This window comes from Staurois parvus, unplaced genomic scaffold (genome assembly GCF_062004578.1).
Source record: "Staurois parvus isolate SC_StPar_1 unplaced genomic scaffold, SC_StPar_1.0 ptg000390l, whole genome shotgun sequence".
Classification (NCBI taxonomy): domain Eukaryota; kingdom Metazoa; phylum Chordata; class Amphibia; order Anura; family Ranidae; genus Staurois; species Staurois parvus.
The window spans coordinates 4,994,477-5,018,387 of NW_028318186.1; the positions used below are offsets into that span (position 1 = coordinate 4,994,477).

Sequence of the window (23,911 nt, forward strand, 5' to 3'; positions counted from 1 at the left end):
ATGAATGAACTACAAGTACCGACATCCTTTGCAGTTCTCAATGAACTGCCACAGTGCTGTTGAGCATGCTAGGTTGTTTAAAAAGTCTTCTTGTCAGTGTAAAACTGTCTTCCCAAACAAGGTATGAGCACATGGATTACACTAACAGTCTGCAGGAGGTCTGCAGGACACCTGTATGGTATGAGTGATCTGCTCGCCGCTGGTATTATTATTATTATACAGTATTTATAAAGCGCCAATGGTTCGCTCAGCGCTGTACATTACAAAGGGGGACAGAACATGTGCCAGAACAATACCAATACAATGCAAAACATGAGGGGATCGAGGGCCCTGCTCTTTCGAGCTTACAATCCAGGAGGGAGGGGATAGTGGTACAGGAGGAGATAGCTGTGGGGGATGGAGTGGTAGGAAGAGTGGAGGAGGTCAGCAGGTTAGCCGGGGGTGGGGTAGGCTTCCCTGAAGAGATGGGTTTTCAGGGTGCGCCTAAAGGAGAGGAGAGTAGGTGATAATCTGATGGGTTGGGGCAGGGAGTTCCAGAGGATGGGTGGCACCCTGGAGAAGTCCTGTAGGTGGGCATGGGAGGAGGAGACCAGGGAACTAGAGAGAAGGAGGTCTTGTGAGGAACGGAGTGTGCGTGCTGGGCGGTACTTGGATATTAGGTCAGTGATGTAGTACGGGGCAATATGGTGGACAGCTTTGTACGTCAGTGTTACAATACTTACAGGCTAAAAAAAAAAATGTAAAAAAATTTGCATTTTTTTTTTAAAGTGAACTTATAAATAACCACTTATCTACCATGCTGTTTATAAACTTACCTTGGTAGACATATGGTTAACGAAGGGACATGAAAGAGCAACAAAGAATCCACTCCTACAGATAAGTTTTTTTTCTTAAGGCTCCATTCACACTTGTGCGACTTCAAAATTGTGCAATTTTCATTGTGACTTTACAGTGAGACCTATTGCGTCTTTGATGCGACTTTGATGCCCGAGTTAACCCTTTGATCACCCAGCCAGTGCAATCTGTACAGTGTCAGTATACAGTGTCAATATATAGCATTTTTTCACTGATCACTGTATTACTGCCACTAGTGAAATCAGATAACGTCAAAGTCTGTAAGCGCCCCTCCCATCAAGGGTCAGTTAGTGTTATATTGCCCGCATACTATCGCACTCACGCTATAGGTTGCTGATCACCGCCATTACTAGTATAGTGTTTGTACGCATCAATATATTGATCATGAAAAGAACTATGCTAGTGCCTACTTAGTACAGTGTCCCCAAAAACGCAGTGTTAGCAGGATCAGCCCCATTCGCTGTCAGCACTAATGTTTAGCCCTTCCACAGTTTTTCACAGAAGACTTGTACAAATTGATTGTGGACCAAAGCAATTTATATGCACAACAATACATCACTGCCCACCCAAATTCAGCTCTTGCCAGACAATGCACATGGAAACCTATCACAATTTCTAAATTTAAATCTTTCTTGGCCCTAATCCTCAACATTTTTTAAATTCCTCTTTTTAAATTCCTTGGGGTGTCTACTTTCCAACCCCCATCTTCTCCAAAGACTGTCAACTCCTGGAAATGTGGATGGGGGTGGGTAATCAAGCCATGTACCATCGGATCTAAGAGCGATCCTGTGTAATCTGCTGTATGGAGGATCGCTGTATGACAGGAGGAGGGAGATCACAGAGAAGCCCATGCCTCCTCACCACTCTCTCCTCTCCGCCACTGTCACTTCTCCTGCCTGGACTGTATACTTCAGTTCACTGTGGCTGGCTTTATGTGCAGGGATGGTGGGGGGGGAAGCTCAGTGGTCATAGGCACAATGAGCATGGGGGGGGTGCACCTTGCTTGGGGGGGCACAGCCCACCCCAGAACCCCCCAGATCTGGCCATGGGTAGAAGTAGCTGAATGTATTTTGGGGTTAATTCCACATATACCCATGACTTGTGTGAGAACTATGTAATTTGACAACTTTGTGTTAAAAAAAAAAAATGTTTTTGTAATTTTCAAAAAACTTGTGGAAAAAAAAAAATCTTTCATGGACTCAATATGCCTCTCAGCAGATAGCCTACGGTGTCTACTTTTGGAAAAGGGGTCATTTGGGGGTGTTTGTACTGTCCTGGCATTTTAGCACCTCAAGAAATGTGATGGGCAGCCAGAAAGTAAAAGCTGTGTAAATTCCATTATTTATACCATAGTTTGTAGATGATATAACTTTCACACAAAGCAATCAATATACACTTATTGGGATTTTTTAACCAAAAACATGTAACAGAATACATTTTGGCCTAAATTTATGACAAAATTTGAGTTATTGTTGCAGCTGCTTTTGTACGTAGGTGCTTCCGAAAAATTCATACATGTGTCAACTGATCACAGCTGCATGCTTTGCAGGCTCGAATGCAAAAAAATAAAAGAAGAAATTCATGTTTTTACTTTTGGAAAATGTTTTTGATTTATTTTTATTATTATTATTTATTTTTTTTTGCAGAAGGTGAAATTCTCCTGTAAGAACTGTGTCGTTAGCAGATCTCTATCAAAAATACTGGATCTGTGTTATCTTCACATTCTGGGAGGAGCGTGAGCTGTGTTCCCCCTTCTCTCTCATGAATGTTAATGTTGTAGGCAGAGCAATGTTGGGGAAAGGCAGGTTCTGCTATCTTCTCCCATTATTTACACACAGCAAGAGAAGTTTGCTTCTAGCCTGTTCTGTGGAGGTGAGAGCTTTTGTTTTTTCATCTATCACTCTCTTATCTGCACACCTAGAATTCTTTTACCTGTGTAAGTCTTCAGCTGACCATACACCTGTAGAAATTCATTCAAAAGCTTTCGGATTTTCATTTTCAGAACTTTTGTTCAATTTTCTAATGGTTATTGGAGTCAAATCGATATTTGTTTTCAAGTAGTAGGATGGGAAATTGTTTATCAAACTAACGAATTTCTAACTGTAAATGTGTTTTTTGTTCAGAAAAAAAATGTGCATTTTGTAATTAACCTGTTTAATACATCTGGGAATCCATTCAAAGAGCAGCTCTGGTTTAAATTCTAAGGGCTTTTGAACAAAATTAAAGTGTTACTAAACCCAGGACCCTGCGTTTACTATATCTGGTCTCCCCGGACCCTGCGTTTACTATATCTGGTCTCCCCGGACCCTGCATTCACTATATCTGGTCTCCCAGGACCCTGCGTTTACTATATCTGGTCTCCCCGGACCCTGCATTCACTATATCAGGTCTCCCCGGACCCTGCATTCACTATATCTGGTCTCCCGGACCCTGCATTCACTATATCTGGTCTCCCCGGACCCTGCGTTTACTATATCTAGTCTCCCAGGACCCTGCATTCACTATATCAGGTCTCCCCGGACCCTGCATTCACTATATCTGGTCTCCCGGACCCTGCATTCACTATATCTGGTCTCCCCGGACCCTGCATTCACTATATCTGGTCTCCCCGGACCCTGCATTCACTATATCTGGTCTCCCCGGACCCTGCGTTTACTATGTCTGGTCTCCCCGGACCCTGCGTTAACTATATCTGGTCTCTCAGGACCCTGCATTCACTATATCTGGTCTCCCCGGACCCTGCATTCACTATATCTGGTCTCCCAGGACCCTGCATTCACTATATCTGGTCTCCCAGGACCCTGCGTTTACTATGTCTGGTCTCCCCGGACCCTGCGTTAACTATATCTGGTCTCTCAGGACCCTGCATTCACTATATCTGGTCTCCCCGGACCCTGCATTCACTATATCTGGTCACCCAGGACCCTGCATTTACTATATCTGGTCTCCCAGGACCCTGCATTCACTATATCTGGTCTCCCAGGACCCTGCGTTTACTATGTCTGGTCTCCCCGGACCCTGCGTTAACTATATCTGGTCTCTCAGGACCCTGCATTCACTATATCTGGTCTCCCAGGACCCTGCATTCACTATATCTGGTCTCCCCGGACCCTGCATTCACTATACATGGTCTTCCACATGGATATGGAAGTGCAATTATTTTAGTAAATATAAACTGCTAAATACCTTTTGTCATCAGCAGTTAGAACAGTCTTTTGATTTCTAACAGTGTCCAGCTGAGAACTAGATAAATATTGTAGGAGTTTTCTTTCTGCTCTAGGAGGATGCAGATCCCCTGACCTCTGTCTGGACAGTGCTGATTGGCCCTGTACTGATCACGTGCACTCTCCCAAGAAAAAAAAAACCTCTCTAGCAATACACACTAAACTAAGCATGTGCAGAATGGCTACGGTTCAGTCTGTCTTATCAGAAGATAAGACGTGGACATTTGAACAAGAGGAAGAGCAGAGAAGTCAGGATCAAACAGCCTTTTTACACAATGCAGATGATTAACCCCTTAAGTTCCACAGTGAGTATAACAAGCATGCTTTACTGCATATACAGACTGATTTTACTGTTGTGGGTTTAGTAACACTTTAAGGGATGACTTAAAGATACTTGAATTTAAAAAAAATACATAAAAAATTAGCACAACTCACATTACTTCACACCTTCAGAGTGATGTGTGCCTTGAGCTCCTCTGATGACCCATCCCCACTTTCCCACTGCCAATACACACCAAACTGAGCATGTACAGAATGTCTCCACACGATATGTCTTATCAGGAGATAAGAGGGGTGCACTGGAAGAAGGAAATGATCAGAGAAGTCAGAATCAAACAGCATTTTTACACAATGCAGAGGATTAACTTCTTCGGTTCCACAGTGAGTATAACAAGCACGCTTTACTGCACCTACAGACCTATTTTACTGTTGTGGGTTTAGTAACTCATTAATTTTAGCATTACCTAACTTTCATTATAATAAAACATACTGCACATACATACCTATTTTACTGTTGTGGGTTTAGTAACACTTTAACTCATTGATGGCAAAAAAAAAATAAATCTGAAGAACAAAATTTTCTGAATTTCTGGAGGAACATTTGAATGAAAAAATGACCATTTATGATAAGCCGTAGGCTGGCCCTACACTATACAAATTTCTGTCCAAATTCTGCCCAATTTCCTTTAATTTTACCTTCAACTATGTAGTGTAAGAGCCTGTCTAAATGGATACAATTGAAAGTGTTGTTAGGTTTGACCTCCTATTATATGGTTTTTGGTAAATCTAAACCAAAAATCTCAAGAAAATGGTATAATGTATGGCCAGCTTTATAATCTTCCCTTGTTTGTCAGAGATTCATTGTAGAAAGTTGCTAACAACTGCTACTGGGTCCAGGGAAAATGCAGCCCTTAGTTTCTGTTTGTCTATAGCCAGTGGAATCAGAGCAAGTATATCTGCATTGCAGTAACATTCCACAGTGAATTGTTAATGAGGAAATCCTACAGAGAACACGCCTTATTGCCTATAGAAAAACAGTCAGCTGAACAAATGTTTGACAGCACAAAGTACGCATATGTATGTAACAGAGTCTGTGTCGTTATAACTAACCTCCTTTTAGCATGCAGAAATATATGCCCTCTTAATTAATTGCAAGCAAACTTTAAATAAGTTTACCTTTTGACCAAAAATACTAAATGTGCAATTTTTTATAGGTAAAAAATGTACATTTATTATGTTTGGTTGCAGGAGCCTGGCAAGTATTGCACCAGTGTTCAGTAGATCACTGGTGCCATGCAGGTCTCCTGCAGACTGTCCGTATATCTGCTTGCTGTACAGGATGTAGGAGGGGTAGTCACTTAGGGGTTGAGATACATTGGGTTTCACCATCCAGTCAACTTTTTAAAAGCAAAGAGTCTTTTTATTTTTCAAAACAGAACAAATATTAACCACATGCCTCCCAGCCACTGTATAAATATGGCGGCAGGGCGGCACGGCGGCACGGCTGGGCAAAACCACGTTTTAAAATATGTGTTTTGTAAACAGGTAGGGAGTGCGCACGAGGTGCGCCACCGCCCTACCTGTCCCGCTAATCACAGCCGTGGATGTCGGTCACCGGGTCACAGCCGGTCCTTACCGGCTATGTCCCGGCGATCGGCGTCAATCCCTGACAGAGAGCACAGCTGCAGTAGCTGTGCTTTCTTTCAGTTCCCTGACAGCTCCAGGACAAGCTGATCGGGACAGAAGAGTTTCTCTCTCCCGATCAGCGGTGTCCTGTGCAGTACACACCCCCGCCCCCTAGTAAAACACTCCCCCTCACACAGATAACCCTTTCCCTGAAAAATAAACTTAACCCCTTCCTCCCCAGTGCTATTAGTACAGTGTTGGTGTTTTTTTTTTTTGCACTGATCACTGTATTGGTGTCACGAGGGATGTCAGTGACCCCAAGTCAGTACCCCCCAATGTCAGAATGTCCGCCGCAGTCCCGCCATAAGTCGCTGATCGCCGCCATAAGTCACTGATCGCCGCCATTATTAGTATAAAAAAAAAACTAAAAAACCCAGTATCTTTCCCGCCATTTGTAAACGCTATAACTTTCACGTAAACCAATTAATTTACACATATTAGGTTTTTTTTTTAGCAAAGACATGTCGCAGAATGCATTTTGGCAGAAATTTATGACTAAATTTGATTTTTAAATCTTTTTTTTACTGGACATGTTTTATAGCAAAAAGTCCAAAATATTTTTTTTCTCAAAACTGTCAGCCTTTTTTTTTATAGCGCAAAAAATAAAAACCGCACAGGCGATCAAATACCACCGAAAGAAAGCTCAATTTGTGGGGGAAAAAAGGATGTAAATTTAATTTACGTACCGTATTGCATGACCGTTAAACTAGCACAGCGCTGTATAGCAAAAAAATGGCGTAAATTGCAGTATCTATACCATAGTTTGTAGACGCTATAACTTTCACACAAAGCATTCAATATACACTTATTTACACTTATTGGGATTTTTTTTACCAAAAACATGTAGCAAAATACATTTTGGCCTAAATTTATAACCAACTTTGAGTGTACTATATATTTTTTTATAGCTGAAAGTAAAAAATATTGTTTTTCTTAAAAATTTTTGTCCCAAAAGGTGCCAAATAAAGCGGTGGAGAGGGGAGGGGGCAAATAAACGGAGCTCCCACTTTTGAGCGCAACTCTGCTTTAATGCCCGAACACAATTTTGCAACTTTAAGCCTGGGTTCACACTAATGCGGTGAGGAATTTGCACTGGTTTCTGTGTGAATTCCACGCTGCATCATAATCGCACCCCGTTCATGTAAAACATTGTGGGTGTGATTGTTAAGGTAACAACACCCCAAAATTATATAAAATTAATATGCAGCGCTAGAAATGCCAATGGCAGATTCCCTCAATGACATCACCACGTGGTTCCCTGAATGGCTTGGCAGCCATATTTGATACTGTTTATGCCATTTGAATGTCAGTTCATTTAATTTTAACATTACCTAACTTTCATTATAATAAAACATACTGCACTATGGAAATCTCTCTGTTTGGGCTCACTTTGTTATGAGCCCTCATTCCTAAGGGAGACCCCTGAAGTTTCCATACGGTGAGTGCTGACTCCCCCTGGTGTCTGTTTGACTGTACTCCTGCTCCCTGGAAGCCCTGATGGTGTGCTGTAGATCCTGTTGATGCCCACCAGATGACCCTGTGCTCCAGATGTTTAGATGCGGATGACCAGGAGTTGGTTTAATTACTCAAATGCGCATTCTCATGCGTTATCTAGTTAGTGCAATCTACATCTGTTTATTTCATCATCATTATCACGGATGTTCACTGACCATTACGGATTGATTGTCACCTCGCCACATGCACTGTGATATAATTAAGTGTTCTTGCATGGCAAGACCACTTACTGTTATCTCACATATATATTCTTATTATTATAGCCAAATGTACCACCCTAACTCCTCCCACAGTTTTTATACTACATAGTAATATACCGAAACGTGCGGATTGTTCCTTATCGGTGTGCTATTACTTTTTAGAATGTTTCGCCAAATGGTTCATGAAATATCGGCGTTTTTGTGGTGAAATTGGTCCCTCAGGAATGAATGGAGGAATGTTCAAAACTAGAGTGGGAGCTGACAAAAGCTAGAGTGGGAGCTGAAAAATAAGGACATGATTTCTAAACTGCCATCACTCCCTCATTTTCAAGCCCACCTACACAAATCTTATATCACAACGTTCAGCTATCCCTGCTGCCACTAAAAATGTCCACAGCTAAGCCATAGTCCTGATAGTTTTCACAATATGACCATTTGTTTGCAACTCACGCCGACCATTGACATTCATTGAAACTCCACTCTAGCCACCTCAAATTTCTAAACTGCGACTGTGCCTTCATTTTTAATATTTCAGAGACATACTATGCATCAAAATGTAGGTCTGGGTTTTGTTATTCTCACAATATAAAGCTCTTTGGTGTAGCATTTATAATTGTTAAGCTACAACCATTTGAAGATGGCAACCACCAGTGAAGTGAGCAAGTTGGAGCAGTTTGTTTTTAACCGCTCTTCTCTGCCCTTGCTGTAGAGTGAGTTGCCATGTGTGAGCAGGCAGCAGAGTGACAAGCCGCTCCACCCAGTTACTCCGCCCACTCCAGTTGTAGACTATTGGTGGAGGCAAGAACACTTCACACAATTTGCCCAGAAATTGTAGCTTTTCTAGTTTTATTGTGACTTTGCTATTCATCCATATAACGCAAACAACGCGCTGGAGTGTTCTTTAGTTATAACATAGAGACTACTCCCCACCTGTTTATTTCTCTTTGAATATCTTCATTATATTGAGAGAATTAGCTATTATTCCAAATTGGGTTTTAACCATTGGCATTTCTAGCACTGCATGTTATTTAAGTGTTCTTGCATGGCAAGACCACTTACTGTTATCTCACATATATATTCTTATAGCCAAATTTACCACCCTAACTCCTCCCACAGTTTTTACACTACATAGACAGTAATATACCAAAACGTGCTGATTGTTCCCGATTGGTGTGTTATTACTTTGTGGAACGTTTCGCAAATGGTTCATGAAATATCGGCGTTTTTGTGGTGAAATTGGTCCCATAGGAATGAATGGTGGAATGTTCAAAACTAGAGTGGGAGCTGACAAAAGCTAGAGTGTGAGCTGAAAAATCAGGACATGATTTCTAAACTGCCATCACTCCCTCATTTTCAAGCCACTCCACCCAGTTACTCAGCCCACTCCAGTTGTAGACTACTGGTGGAGGCAAGAACACTTCACACAATTTCCCCAGAAATTGTAGCTTTTCTAGTTGTATATGTTTTTCAGAAGGTTTAGGGGTTTTTGCCTTTCATGCTAGCTGCTTTATATTTCTAGTTCCAGCGCTTGTTTTACTCTCGTTTTATTACCACCCCGAAATTGGTTCGCAAAATGCAGTGCGATGTGCAGAATTGGATTGCATAGGTGTGAATACCCATGTGAACTAATTCTAACATGGACAAAACAAAGGGTCCTGCACCTTTTTGGTGTGATTGTTGTGTGATGTGAGTCATAAAAAATGTATACCGTATTTTTCGCCGTATAAGACGCACTTTTTCTTCCCCAAAACTGGGGGGGAAATGTCAGTGCGTCTTATAAGGCGAATATGGAGCAGCCGGTCCGGTATTTCCACCGCGGCCGTGTCAGAATACCGGGCCGGCCGCTCAGCTCTGCAGCGGGACCTTACCTGTTCCTCTATCCAGCAACGTGCTGTCTTCCCGGCTCCTGTAGTGTGGGCACTGGGCATGACAGCCGGGTGCCAAGTGCGCATGCGCAAGAAGCGGTGCGCTTTGTGAATGGTAAGGCGGCACCTGGGACACATGACAGATTCCAGAAGCTGCCGGACCAATCACAAAGCGCAAGTGCTTCTCACTCATGCGCACTGGGCACCCGGCTGTCATGCCGAGCGCCATTACAGAAGCCGGGAAGACAGCGCGCGGCTGGATCGAGGAACAGGTAAGATCGGGTACCTGTCAAATTCAGGTACCCGCTCCCCACCTCCCCAAAGGTCAGCAGTCATCTGTACTGTCCGCAGTCTCTGGTCATCCCTGTGCTGTCCGCAGTCTCTGGTCATCCCTGTGCTGTCCGCAGTCTCTGGTCATCCCTGTGCTGTCCGCAGTCTCTTGTCATCCCTGTGCTGTCCGCAGTCTCTGGTCATCTCCTGTACTGTGTCTGCAGTCCATTAGTTCAGAATTTTTTTTTCCTGTTTTCTGCCTCTAAAACCTAGGTACGTCTTATGGTCAGGTGCGTCTTATACGGCGAAAAATACGGTACCTCCAATCGCACCGCACAGAATTTGCATGTGATCCGCACAGTAATGCGGTGCGGTTCTTGTGCGAATCTTCCGCACCGCAGAAGTGTGAACCCAGGATAACATGTGTTAGTAAAACCGTACATATCATAACCACTTTGTGCATCCAGATGGATTATACTTTGTTTCTTTCAGGACAAATTGGACTAGCTTTTAGTGATACATGGTAATGTATATCATCTGAATTTTTTTTTATCAAAGGAAAACTGTCCCAAAATAGTAAGAAAAACATGTTTTTTTTCCCTGTTTAGCAGTACATTTCTTGCTACAACCAAAACCTACCACCAAAGAACAATTCAAAATACATTTTTCTGCTCCTGAAGAATGCAGCCATACCACATTTGTGTATATCATTTGTTGTTTGTACTTGTAGTACAGCTCAGAAACAATAGTGCATAGTTTTGCTTTTTATTTATCCTAAAACATACTGACACTGATAACAACATTTTTCTTAAATTCTGCCTAAAATATACTGACCTTGACCCAAACACTAACTCTGGCACTGACCTAGCTCAAACCTTGATCTAGCTATTTCTGCTTTATTTTTTATTTCCTAATCCGCGGGAAAGCCGTAGTGCCCCTGCAGCTTTCCTGCAGATTAGCTGCACTGAGCTATCGTTCTCTCTTACGTCTTGCAGATGTGGTGCACTTTTTGAATCCTGCATTTCGAAGTTTTGGTGCACATTCAGAAAGAGTGCACCAAACTCACAGACTATAAGTGAAGTCTATGGCTCAGTGCCTCCGCCTGGGACAGGAGCTGGTGCAAAAGAGGAACCATCAGCTTACAGTGAGGAACAGAAGTATTTGAACACCCTGAGATTTTGCAAGTTCTCCCACTTAGAAATCATGGCGGGATCTGAAATTCACATTGTAGGTGCAGTCCCACTCTGAGAGACAGAATTGAAAAAAAATTTCAGGAAATCACATTGTATGATTTTTAAAGAATTTATTTGTCTTGCACTTTCACATTGCAATAAGCAAAAACTGTGCAAGACCAAAGAGCTGTGAAAAGACACCAGAGACAAAATTGTGGACCTCCACAAGGCTGAAAAGGGCTACGGGGCAATTGCCAAGCAGCTTGGGGAAAATAGATCAACTGTTGGAGCAATTGTTAGAAAATGGAAGAGGCTAAAGACGACTGTCAGTCTCCCTCGGACTGGGGCTCCATGCAAGATCTCACCTCGTGAGGTATCATTGATGATAAGAAAAGTGAGGAATCAGCCCAGAACTACAAGGGAGAAGCTGGTCAATGATATGAAGAGAGCTGGGACCACAGTTTCAAAGGTCACTGTCGGTAGAACACTACGCCGTCATAGTTTCAAATCATGCATTGCATGGAAGGTTCCCCTGCTCAAGTCATCACATGTCCAGGCCCGTCTGAAGCTTGCCAATGAACATCTGGATGATCCAGAGGAGGCATGGGAGAAAGTCATGTGGTCAGATGAGACCAAAGTAGAACTTTTTGGTCTAAACTTCACTTGTTGTGTCTGGAGGAAAAAGAAGGATGAGTTGCATCACAAGAACACCATCCCTACTATGAAGCATGGGGGTGGTAACATCATGCTTTGGGGGTGCTTGTCTGTGAAGGGAACAGGACGACTGCACTGTATTAAGGAGAGGATGAATAGGGCCATTTGTGAGGTTTTGAGCAACAACCTCCTTCCCTAAGTAACAGCATTGAAGATGGGTCGTGGCTGGGTCTTCCAACATGACAACGACCCGAAGCACACAGCCAGGATAACCAAGGAGTGGCTCTGTAAGAAGCATATCAAGGTTCTGGAGTGGCCTAGCCAGTCTCCAGACCTAAATCCAATAGAACATCTTGGGAGGGAGCTGAAACTCTGCGTGGCTCAGCGACAGCCCCGGAACCTGACAGATCTAGAGGAGATCTGTGTGGAAGAGTGGGCCAAAATGCCTGTTGCAGTGTGTGCAAACCTGGTCAAGAACTACAGGAAACGTTTGACCTCTGTAATTGAAAACAAAGACTTCTGTACCAAATATTAATACTGATTTTCTCAGGTGTTCAAATACTTATGTTCAGCAGTGCAAGACAAATAAATTCTTTAAAAATCATACAATGTGATTTCCTGAATTTTTTTTTCAATTCTGTCTCTCAGAGTGGGAATGCACCTACAATGTGAATTTCAGACCCCTCCATGATTTCTAAGTGGGAGAACTTGCAAAATCGCAGGGTTTTCAAATACTTCTGTTCCTCACTGTATGTGGCTCCTGCTCCTTCCACGGATGCCTGCTTCCTCCACTGCTAGTGCTGGCTCCATGCACTCTGATGCTCTGGGTTGGTGGGTGGGCAACTCAATGATCGTGATCTGGGCTTGCCAACCTGCCATCTCATAGCATAGGCATGTGCTTCACCGGTTTGAGGTTGTGGGTCACATGTTAAGCACCCCTGCTTTATTGCTATCACAAGGGATGTTAAATACGTAGTAGTCCAGGCATGCGGTAATTCGGAAATGTAAAAATATAATAGCCAATTTGGAGTAGTCTCTAACTTTTTGGATCAGTTTCTCAACAGTAATGCATTGAAACCCAAATATGGAAAAACACAGAATCATTGGGGTTGATTTACTTAAAGCAGAACTCCAGGCAAAAACTTATTTACAAGTCATTGTTGATAATTTCCTACTTTCATTGAATATGCCATCCATCTTCTGGTTCACTCTGTAGTTGCTATGAAATAGCCTATTCATTTTAAAATCAAACTGTTATTCTCTTTGGTTTCCTGTTTGTAAGACCGGTGGCTTCTTTGCCTCCTATTCCCCCAGCACATCCCATCTGTAGTTCTAGCTATAGGAAGCAGTGATGTAATTGTGCCCCACTTGCAGAGGTGGGTGGACATTCAACATGTGCAAGCTTAGATTGCCAGACAATATTCACTACAATTTCTTGTGGTTGATGGGAACTGCAGTTTCCTTTTACTGCAGAGAGAGGAGAGGATATGATGCAATCCCTGCTGTTACACCTCCTCCTTGGAAGAGCAGACAAAGTTATTTTTTGAATCACAGAAATTGGGTAATGAAAATTCAGTTAGATTTTTCTCCTAAATGATATGGATTTTCAAAATTTTATTAACGGTTTAAGGTTTTGTGTAGGGGGTGTATGTCAGGGCAGGAGTGATGGAATGGGCAGGCAGGCCTTATGGTAAGGTCACGCATCGACTGATGACAGCCATCACCCGCAGACCGGAGTCCCTAAGGGCGCAGAGTCTAAGCCCCAGGCTGCCTTTCACCAGGGCCCCTGATGGTGGGGATGGACTTGACGCAGCCTGAGACCAGGTCGCAGCTTCCGATTAACCCCAGCTGCGATAACGGCTGCCACCAATGGCGTATAGCTGGTGGGACCAGATGGGAAGACATATAGCATGGTAGGACAGGCCGGGTCGATAACAGCGGAACAGACAGTACAAGACGGTAGGCAAGAATACTCAGGTCACGGGCCGGGTTCAGCAACAGAAGGTCAGATAATGGGATAAGACAAAGAATAGTCTTGTCAAAGTCGAGTCGGTTTCCAGGAAAGTCACGAGAGCTGAACGAGAGCTTGCTGCAATGTAACATACAGGACACAAATGCAAAGAGCAACTACAGACAGCAGGCTTAAATGTGATCAGCCACACCCTTCTGGAGGAGAAGCCGCAGAGGCCTGAAAGCATAAACGCTCCCACCATGCTTTGCAGAAACCTAAGATGGATGACAGCACATGGAGCAACACAAGCTCTGAGGAAAGGTAGGACCTTGACAGTGTACTAATGGGTGATTTTTTTGCCTATCCTGGAGTTCTTCTTTAAAGTATAACAAAAGGTAAAACTTTTTTACCGTTATCATTGAAAGTGAAAAAAAAATCCCAAATTTTGGGTTGCCCCTAGAAAAGCAATAGATGGGAAATCTTCCAATGGGGATGCTTGTTCTGGTGACCTGGGTGGGGGGGGGGGGGGTGGTACTCAAGGAATTCCCTTTATTTTTGGGGGGGTTTCCTTTCAATTCCTGTTTTGGCTATGGGATAGTAGTGAAATCTCCACAATTACAAAGTTACAAAGTTGTATTTTGTTATTGGTGGAAGAAGGGTATTTATATATACATTATATTGCCAAAAGTATTGGGACACCCCTTCAAATCATTGGATTCAGGTGTTCCAATCACCTCCATGGCCACAGGTGTAAAAATCAAGCACCTAGGCTTGCAGACTACTACAAACATTTGTGAAAGAATGGGTCGCTCTCAGGAGCTCAGTGAATTCAAGTGTGGTACCATGATAGGTTTCCACTTGTGCAATAAGTCCATCCATTAAATTTTCCTTGCTACTAAATTACTAAATATTCCACGGTCAACTGTTAGTGCTATTATAACAAAGTAAAAGCAACTGGGAACAACAGCAACTCAGCCATGAAGCGGTAGACCACGTAAAACGACAGAGTGGGGTCAGCGCATGCTAAAGCTCACAGTACGCAGAAGTCGTCAACTGTCTGCAGAGTCAATAGTTAAAGACCTCCAAACTTCATGTGGCCTTCAGATTAGAACAACAACAGTACATAGAGAGCTTCATGGAATGGGTTTCCATGGCCGAGCAGCTGCATCCAAGCCTTACATCACTAAGTGCAATGTATAGGATGCAGTGTTGTAAAGCACACCGTCACTGGACTCTAGAGCAGTTGAGATGCGTTCTCTGGAGTGATCACGCTTCTCTGTCTGGAAATCCAATGGACATGTCTAGGTTTGGCGGTTGCCAGGAGAATGGTACTTGCCTGACTGCATTGTGCCAAGTGTAAAGTTTGGTGGAAGGGGGATTATGGTGTAGGGTTGTTTTGCAGAGATTGGGCTTAGCCACTTAGTTCCAGTGAAGGGAACTCTTAAGTCAGCATACCAAGACATTTTGGACAATTTCATGCTTCCAACTTTGTGGGAACAGTTTGGGGATAGACCCCTCTTGTTCCAACATGATTGTGCAAAAATGCACAATGTAAGGTCCATAAAGACATGGATGAGCAAGTTTGGGTTGGAGGAACTTGACTGTCCTCCACAGAGTCCTGACCTCAACCCGATAGAACACCTTTGGGATGAATTAGAGCAGGGACTGCAAGCCAGGCTTTCTTGTCCAACATCAGTGCCTGACCTCACAAATGTGCTTCTGGAAGAATGGTCAAACATTCCCAAACCTTGTGGACAGCCTTCCCTGAAGAGTTGAAGCTGTTATAGCTGCAAAGGGTGGGCCAACTCAATATTGAACCCTATGGACTAAGACTGGGAAGCCATTAAAGTTCATGTGCATGGAAAATACTTTTGGCAATATAGTGTGTGTGTGTGTGTGTTTTTATACTCTTAATTCAATATTTGACATTTATGAAAATATTTTGTATTTGCTTAATTTAACTTGATTGATTGTTTTTGATACACCATGTGTGTACTGTGAAAGAAGTGTCCCTTTGACTGGTATTCCTTTTTATCTTTGTATTAATACATCTTCTGCAGGGACCACACTGACCTAGTGAGTTCACATATTTTTATGGTTTAACCATTTTACCTCTTTATTAGCACTAAAAACTGACAGGGGTTTTAATCCTTGTCTACTATATCAATCCCACTGGATATCACATCATGAGATAAAATAAATGGTTTCATGAGTAAACCACCTCACATTTTGATGAAATAATTAGTGCTTTATTTTATTAGTGTTGTTTTTGCAAAAATAGTTATAAAAAAGATGAATTATTTTACTTCAGATTTTAAGAGGAAAGTAACTCTTTGTAAATTGAGCCCAATATGAGGAGGAGGATGTGTAAGGCAGAGAAGGAAGAATAAAGGGAAAAAAACACAGAAAAAGGAAAGGTGGAGTAAGTAAAAACTTAGGGTGGGGCAGGAAAGTAATAAAGGAAGGGGTGGAAAGAGGGAAGGGGGAAGGGAGAATAGAAAAAATAGAATAGAAAATAGGAGGATATTACATTAAATTAAAGTTTTTAATTTTAGACATGTAATAAAATGTTAATTTGTGGTAATCTGGAGATTAAAAAAAGACAGTTATGTATATATTTTTATTTTGTATTTCATGGATTGAGTTGTTTAAAAAAACAGCATTGAGGAAATGAGATACAGACATTATGGCTAAATATGTAACATACTTGTGAATGAGCATGTACTCTAAGACCTGCTTGAGTTCTGTGATTTTGAGTGGACACCTTAGAGATCTCAGTTGTTGCAGTCATTGCGGAGTAAGTGATTCTTAGACCATATAATAATGCTGAGGTCCCTTTAAAAAATAACATATTGGAAGTGGATGGTATGATTAAAGTGATACTAAAAGTTTTTTATTTAATGTCATACTTGCTCTGTGCAGTGGTTTTGCATGGAACAGCCCTGATCCTCCTCTTCTTGGGTCCCCCATCGGCACTCCTGGCTCCTACCCCTTGACCAGTGCCCCAAATAGTAAGCCACTTTCTATGGGGGGGCACTGGTGCATGCTGCTCTCTGCATCCATAAGACACATAGAGGCTCAGCAGAGCCCCCTGTTCTCTCCTCACTGGCTGTGATTGACAGCAGTGATAGCCTATGGCTCCTGCTGCTGTGTCTCAGGCAATGAGGAAAAGGAGACCAGAAGCTCCCATGCACATTGCTGGATCGAGAGGGGGCTTAGGTAAGTACTGAGAGGCCTGTGGGGGGAGCAGCACACAGAAGGTTTTTTACCTTTGTACATAGAATGCATGAGAGTAAAAAACACCTTCAGCCTTTAGAATCACTTTAAGAACCCCTCCCTATGACCATCTCTACAACTAAGCCCATAAGGGTGAAACATGTCAGTAAGGGGTGGTTTCCAGTCAGGGATTTGTGCTGCATGGGTCAATAAAGCTTGTTTAAAAAAAAAAGTGACCTGCTGTTTTACTCCTAAAAAGCATATTGTGTACCACAAGATAGAAAAATTGTGATCAGTTACACCGTCAGATATTTAAATGGATCTCTGTGATTTTTGTATTAACTAGAAAATATTGTCACCCCTATCTAGTATCTAATTACAGACTATGGGGTTGATTTACTAAAGAAACAAAGGCTGTGAATGTTCATTTGGTTTAGTGAGTAGGGGTTAGTAATTCAGCCCCAGTTAAGACTAGGCCATTTTCAATACAGTAATTTAGAATGTTTATGTATTTGAAATAATTTCAATGAATGGATACATTAAAAAAGGGCCTTCATTTTAGATTTGCATTATTCTTTAAAACGTACACATTTTCAATTTCTTTGTAGGAATCATGTTCTTTACTGACGCATTCTCAGTTCTTCTTCTGGTTCTGCTCTGTCTCTTTTTGGTGAAGATTACTCGTGGCTCCAAACAGAATGTTTACCCAAATTTCCCACCTGGCCCAAATCCTTTACCCATCATTGGAAACATGCATATTCTGGACCTGAAAAGACCATACAACACTTTCTTAGAGGTATGGTACATCAGTATGGTAATTGAGCAGAGTAATATAATAATGATAATAATAAAAATTATTTATTGCAGTTTTCAGTGTACATAAAGACTGTTTTTTTTTAGTTTTAGAGTGGAGAGGGATTAGAACACCTGTCAAGTTTTTATTGCTATCTGTGTTCCTGTTAGAGAGATTCACCTTCTCTATTTATCCTGTTTATAGTTATCATTGCAAGTAAAAGTAAAAGGACAGAACAGTATTAGGGGAGAAAAGGGGAGAAAACTTCCAATTGGGACAATAGTTCTGGTGACCCTGGTGACACCCCAGCTTTCTCTTCCTTTGAATGGATTTCCTTTAATTTTCTGTTTTGACTATGGAACATGAAGTGAAGTGAACATGAAGTGAGGGAATATCTACCCGTTGGGACACAGATGCCAAAATATAATCTGAAAGAGGTAATAACCTTCCCTCACTCTATCCAAAAAAAAAACAGTTTACCTTTTAGTTACACTTTATTATGAATCCTGTATAGAAGGATGCCTTTTGGGTTGCAGAGTGCTCCGGCCACATTGCAGCAAGTGATGGATAAGACACTTCAGCCCCATCAAGCCTTTGCTGTTGCGTACCTAGATGACGTGATAGTAAAGATTCAGACTTACATTTACCAAAGGGTCAGGCCATGTTAAATTCTATTGGGAAACTGGGTTTACAGACAATCCAAAGTGGCTGGGATAGATGGGACAAGTATATTAAACCCCAGGTAAACAAAGTTGAGGCTATTAAAAGTTGTCCTTGCCCCAACAAGAAGCAGGTTCAAGCGCTTTTTGGGATTGCTGACTATTACCAGTGTTTCATTCGCCATTTTGAGACCCAGGTTGCTCCCCTGTTCAATTTGACAAATAGCAAGAAATCTGTCATGATCAAGTCCAGCAGCTTTCTTAAAAGAAAAGTCATTAAAACAAGCCTTTACCTCAGCCGGGAAATTGAAGTCCCATTAAGGAAATCATGCCATCTTTGAAAAATATTATTTAGCAGTAAAGTGGGCTTTATAGTCCCTCCAATACTACCTCTTGGGTAGACATTTTGAGCTGATTATGGATCACACTCCATTAAAGTGTATGGCACAAAACAAAGAGATCAATAGGAGGGTGAATAGCTGGATCCTAGCCCATCATGAATTTAGCTTTATAGTGAAACATCACCCAGGTGTTTGGATAGGGAATGCAGATGCCTTGTCCCAGATTGAAACATACTTGGCAACCTGTGTTCCAACCTCATAGCTGAAATAAGAGGGGGCATGTAGGCAGGTGTCTACAAGGAGTTAATTATATAGCATAGCTGGTTAGTCTGCTCAGGTGGTGGAAGAAATTAACTGCTGGAACTTCAGTTCCCTAGCTTTTTGTAGGCCTACTGATATATACACTATATAATATATGCAAGGGCGGACTGACAACTCATGGGGCCCCCAGGCAATAGGGGATCATGGGGCCTATGGATCAAAAAAGCCTATGAAAAAGGTACCAGGGGCATCTCATGGGGCCCCCTACTGACCCATGGGCCCTCGGGCAGTGCCCGAGTTTCCAAATAGTCAGTCCGCCCCTGATTATATGGTTCGGTTCAGGGGGGGCGGAGGGAGAACCAAGAGTTCAAGACCGGGAGCCTGAAGTGAAATTTTGGAGAGTCCTACGGGAAGCCAGCTTGCAGTTCCACAAAATACCAGAGTTCCAGAGGACAGTACCAGCCATTAGAGATCACCAGTAATAGACTAACACCTGTTAAGGTATGCCTGGGCAGCCACCTCCTTTAGTTAGAGTATGTGTGTATACAGAAAGTATTAAGTAAACGTTAGTTAAAATGTTTAAAGCCTGGTCTGAAGTTACTCTAAAGAGGTGCATGATGTTTTCTGGTGTATGAAAGAATGGTGCCTGTAAAGCACATAATGGGTAAGGAGCAGGTCCACTACAAAGGGTTAACTAGACAGAAAGTGTGGAAGAAGTATTGGAATTCAAATTGAAAATACTGAATTGATCCAAATTCATTGCGAAAAATAGCTGGTTATTAAGGAGCAAGCTGCTGCTGCATCCTTGACAACCATGACTTATCTGCGGCCCTTCAGTTCTAGCATGGACTTTATTGGGAACACCATAAAAAAAAGGATAGGGTCCCCCCAAAATCCACAACAGATCCTCTATCCAAGCAGGCAGCCCAGCAGACCAGGAACGCGGGGGGGGCACGAGTGAACAGTCCCCCCCCCCCCGAACCATACCAAGCCAAATGCTCTCAACATGGAGGGAGTGCTTTAGGGCAGGGGGACAAGGGATTTTTCCCCACAACCCTGGCTCAGTGATTGTAGGGGTCTGCAGGCTGGGGGCTTATTGAAATTTGGAAGTCCCCTTTAACTAGAGGGCCCCAAGATCCCGCCTCCCCCCATGTGAATGAGTGTAAGCTGTGTGAGTCCCCTTTATTTTTTTTAAATAAAGGAAGTGTCAAAAAACTGTTTTTACTAACTTTTTTGGGGGGTCTGGTATGGATTTTGAGGGGCACTCCTTACCAAAATCTAAAAAAAAAGGGCTGGGGTTCCCCTTAACCTCCTTGGTGGTATGATTCTTTCCGATTTTTGGTGCTGAAAGCGGTACCATTTTTTTGCATGGAAATATGTAGTTTTTTTATTGTAGGCCTGTAATTCTTAGGAATAACTCACTGAAATCTGTCCGAACAAGAGTCTAGTAAACATCCCGGGTATGATAAAATTTGAAACACGTAATCATAAATTATAATTTAATAAATAATCATAAAAAATAATAATATAATAATAATACATTTAATTCACTAATATAATCAAACCAAAAACACTGAAATGTGAAATATAGCGCCAAGTTCGCACATCGCTGAGCAAAGTCGCAAAATCGGTTTCAGTGTCTGATGACGAATTTCCCCACAAATCATTATCACTCAATTCTGCAAGTGGTTCTGATTTACTATTGCTGTTCTCCTAGCTGATCTAAACCGCTTTTGACCTAAAGGGACACTTTTTGGACGCCATGGACATTTCTCAGTTTCCAGGCAGAAAGAACAGACAAAATGCAGGCAGGGCGCAGGACAAAGCATTAGGGACAAGATGTATGTGAAATTGGTTGAGACAGCAATGTTTTACTATGTAAATTGTAAAAAAAAAAAAAAGACATTTTTTAAAATTTTTAAATTTCCCGCCGCCAGCGGCGCCCGTACGTCCCGACGTCACAGGGACAGGACACAGAAGCCGGATGCCGGCATCGGCCAGAGGAGATGGCCGGGGACGCTGCAGGGGACACATTGTGGGAGCGAAGGACAAGGTAAGTGAAGAACTGCCGGAGCAGTGCCGCATGGTATTCCCGAGTGTAGCTCGGGGTTACCGTTTGTGGTACTGAAATGCTACCCCAAGCTACACTCGGGAATACTGCCAAGGAGGTTAAAATTCATACCAGACCCAAAGGACCTGGTATGGATTGAGGGAGACCTAATGAATTTGGATTATTTGTTTCATTCAGATGCTTCAAACATCCAAAAGAAATGAATTAATTCTGTTTCATTATTATTTATTTTGGATTTGTTGAAATTTGATACTATTGAAATTCGGATTTATCAGACATTCATGCCTAAAACCTGAAACAATTCAGTACTGTTCGTGATACTTTTTTTATTTGCACTAACATACAATTTTGAGGACAAGCTTTCGGGGAGTGTCCCCTTCTTCAAGGTCCAAGCAGTACTGTTACAAAGTTTTATCAGAATGTTAGAAGATATGTGGGGATTGAGAAAAAAAAAAAAAAGCAGAAAGAAACACTTACTCCACATTTCATACTTTACGCTCCCTTGATATAGATTCATGCTCATAGGTCAGAAGACAATTCATCTCCTTGCTTACCCACTATACTCTGTATATTTACTGGACTGTAATATGATGTTGTCATAATGTCTTATACTGTACTGATCTGTATTGCCTTTTAAGCTTTGACCCTTCTGTGAAACGGGTGGTGAAATGCTCTGTTATGTTCAGATTTGGATCCATAACTGCATATGCATTGTAATGCCTTCTTTCTTATAATAAAAATATATTTTGGAAAAAAAAGAAACACAAGCCTAAGCTTAGCCTAGAGATAAGAACAGCAAAGCAAAAAGCAAAGATCACCTCAAGCAAAATGCCTAAAACCTGTAACTTGATAAAAAAAAACTGTAATTCACATCCCTTAAACACCACATACAGGATTTGATTTTCCATTTACTCTTAAATTATCCAGGAGAACCTTGCTATTGAGCCTTAAACCCCATATAATCATGGATAATTTTATCTCAGAGGTTACTTTGCCTTTTATATGGTTTTCCTCCTCTTTTCTTTGAAAAATAATTTGTATTAATTTTTATTTATTTGAAAAGTACTTTTGCATCAATACTATGGTATGTAATTAAAATGCATTTAATGTTCACTTTTTTGTCATGTCATTCCGAATTCAGTTTCTAAGCTGAGTCGTTTGTAGAAATAAAACTCAAAGAATTCTTTTTAAAACGTCGGGATGTCCTTGAAAATTGGGTGCCATGTTTGTGATAGCTTGCAAATTCAGCTTTGTCATTCAGATGGCAATCTGGAGAATCATTGATCAATTTACTCATCTCTAGTTACAAGCTAAATATAATTAACATGTTTGTATCCCTTGCAGCTGGCTAAGAAATACGGGTCAGTGTTCAGCATACAAGTAGGGACACAAAAGATGGTAATACTGTGTGGCTATGAGACAGTGAAAGATGCTCTCATCAACCATGCTGAAGAGTTTTCTGAGAGACCTTACATCCCCATATTTCACAACATCTCCAAAGGATATGGTAACTTGTGTTTGCATTCTTCTGTAACCTGCTATTTGCAAAATTTACAGAGAGGCTGTTTTACTAGAAATGTTAGCATATACCGTATATCTTGCCAATGGCAACCAAGCAGATGTTGATAAAATAGCTTTAGCTATTGTTCTGGCAAACGTATTGTTTCAGTAAGCTCTTCCATGGTGCAAAGTTTATGCTTTAGCCTATTATCAGTAGAGAGACATACACATTTTAGATAGGCACTCCTAGAATGTTGTACAGACATGCTTTCACAGCAAATCGGAGTGACCTCTTTTGAGGTTTCCATTTTTTTTTTTCGAACTCTGCTTGCTGTCTACAGTAGTTAATTTTGCTGCTTCTAGTATTATAATTGTGCACCCAAAACCTAAGTTGCATGTATACAATTTAAACAATGAATGCAAACAAATAAAATAAATCAGGAATTGTACATTAGAAGTCCAGCGTGTTTGCCCATCATATGTGCAAAATTTTCAAACATTGACCTACGTACTGCAAATGTTATACACTTTAAAAAATAATGTTTTGGCTCAACAAAAAAAATTAACGCAACAGTTTGCATCAAGCTTTTTAAGTTATGACAATGTCTGGTGAAATTAAGTTGAAGCAACAAACTACATTGCATTGAGGTAATTAGCTTTTCTGATAGAAATGAATGCATTTTTATTTACCAAAAATAAGAAAAATTAATAATAGCGCCTATGGTCAAAATTATATAACTTACTAATAATGTACCAGCTGCAAAAAATCACCATATATAAAGTGTACCAATAAATAAATAATTTGCGCTAGTAAATGTGTATAAATATATATGAAGAAATCATCAAATCATAAGTCCAGAAAAAAATATATATATATGCCAATACCACAAAAAAATATAAAAAACTTTTAGGTGCAAAAAACTTTTGTGCAAAAAAAGTGTCTGAATATGAAAAATTTCACCAAAAAACCTTGATAATATAATGGCAGATCATCCATAAATATATCTTCAGAAACGGAAACTCTGCAGCACACCAATCCTCATCGATCGAAATAACAGGATGAAAAACTTTGTAGTTAATCGAAAATCCACTTCTCCAATAGGTAAAGGACCACCTTCAAACGTATCCATAGGGGGAAATGCCAAGCACTCGAGAGAAACAGAAAGACTTCATGGTGCAATATTATAAAAACCAATTCCTTTATTAGGTACTCATTGCACTTACTCAAGAGGTGTCCCAGTCGATGACGAAACGCGTAGGGCGGGCTTGATTGATGTGACGTCATTACGTTTTTGGCTGCCAGCTACTGCTCATGTGCTGAGTAGCCAGGCTCGTTTATGTGATTGCTGTTATGCTGTTGATGCTGGTGTCGGTGAATTCCATGTGTTCCGCCACCTGT

At 41.5% G+C, this 23,911-nt stretch overlaps 1 protein-coding gene across 2 annotated transcripts in view; it reads left to right on the forward strand.

The window, feature by feature from the left end:
* Positions 1 to 2,634: 2,634 nt before the first annotated feature.
* LOC149455633 (cytochrome P450 2K1-like) overlaps positions 2,635 to 23,911 on the forward strand; it is a 76,958-nt gene continuing 55,681 nt past the window's right edge. For both annotated transcript variants that reach the window (XM_089686021.1, XM_089686022.1), the window contains exons 1-3: positions 2,635 to 2,727; positions 17,496 to 17,683; positions 22,357 to 22,519. In XM_089686021.1, the coding sequence (XP_089542147.1) occupies positions 17,501 to 17,683; positions 22,357 to 22,519 (346 nt within the window). In that variant the 5' untranslated portion in view covers positions 2,635 to 2,727; positions 17,496 to 17,500. The remainder of the gene's footprint in view (positions 2,728 to 17,495; positions 17,684 to 22,356; positions 22,520 to 23,911) is intronic.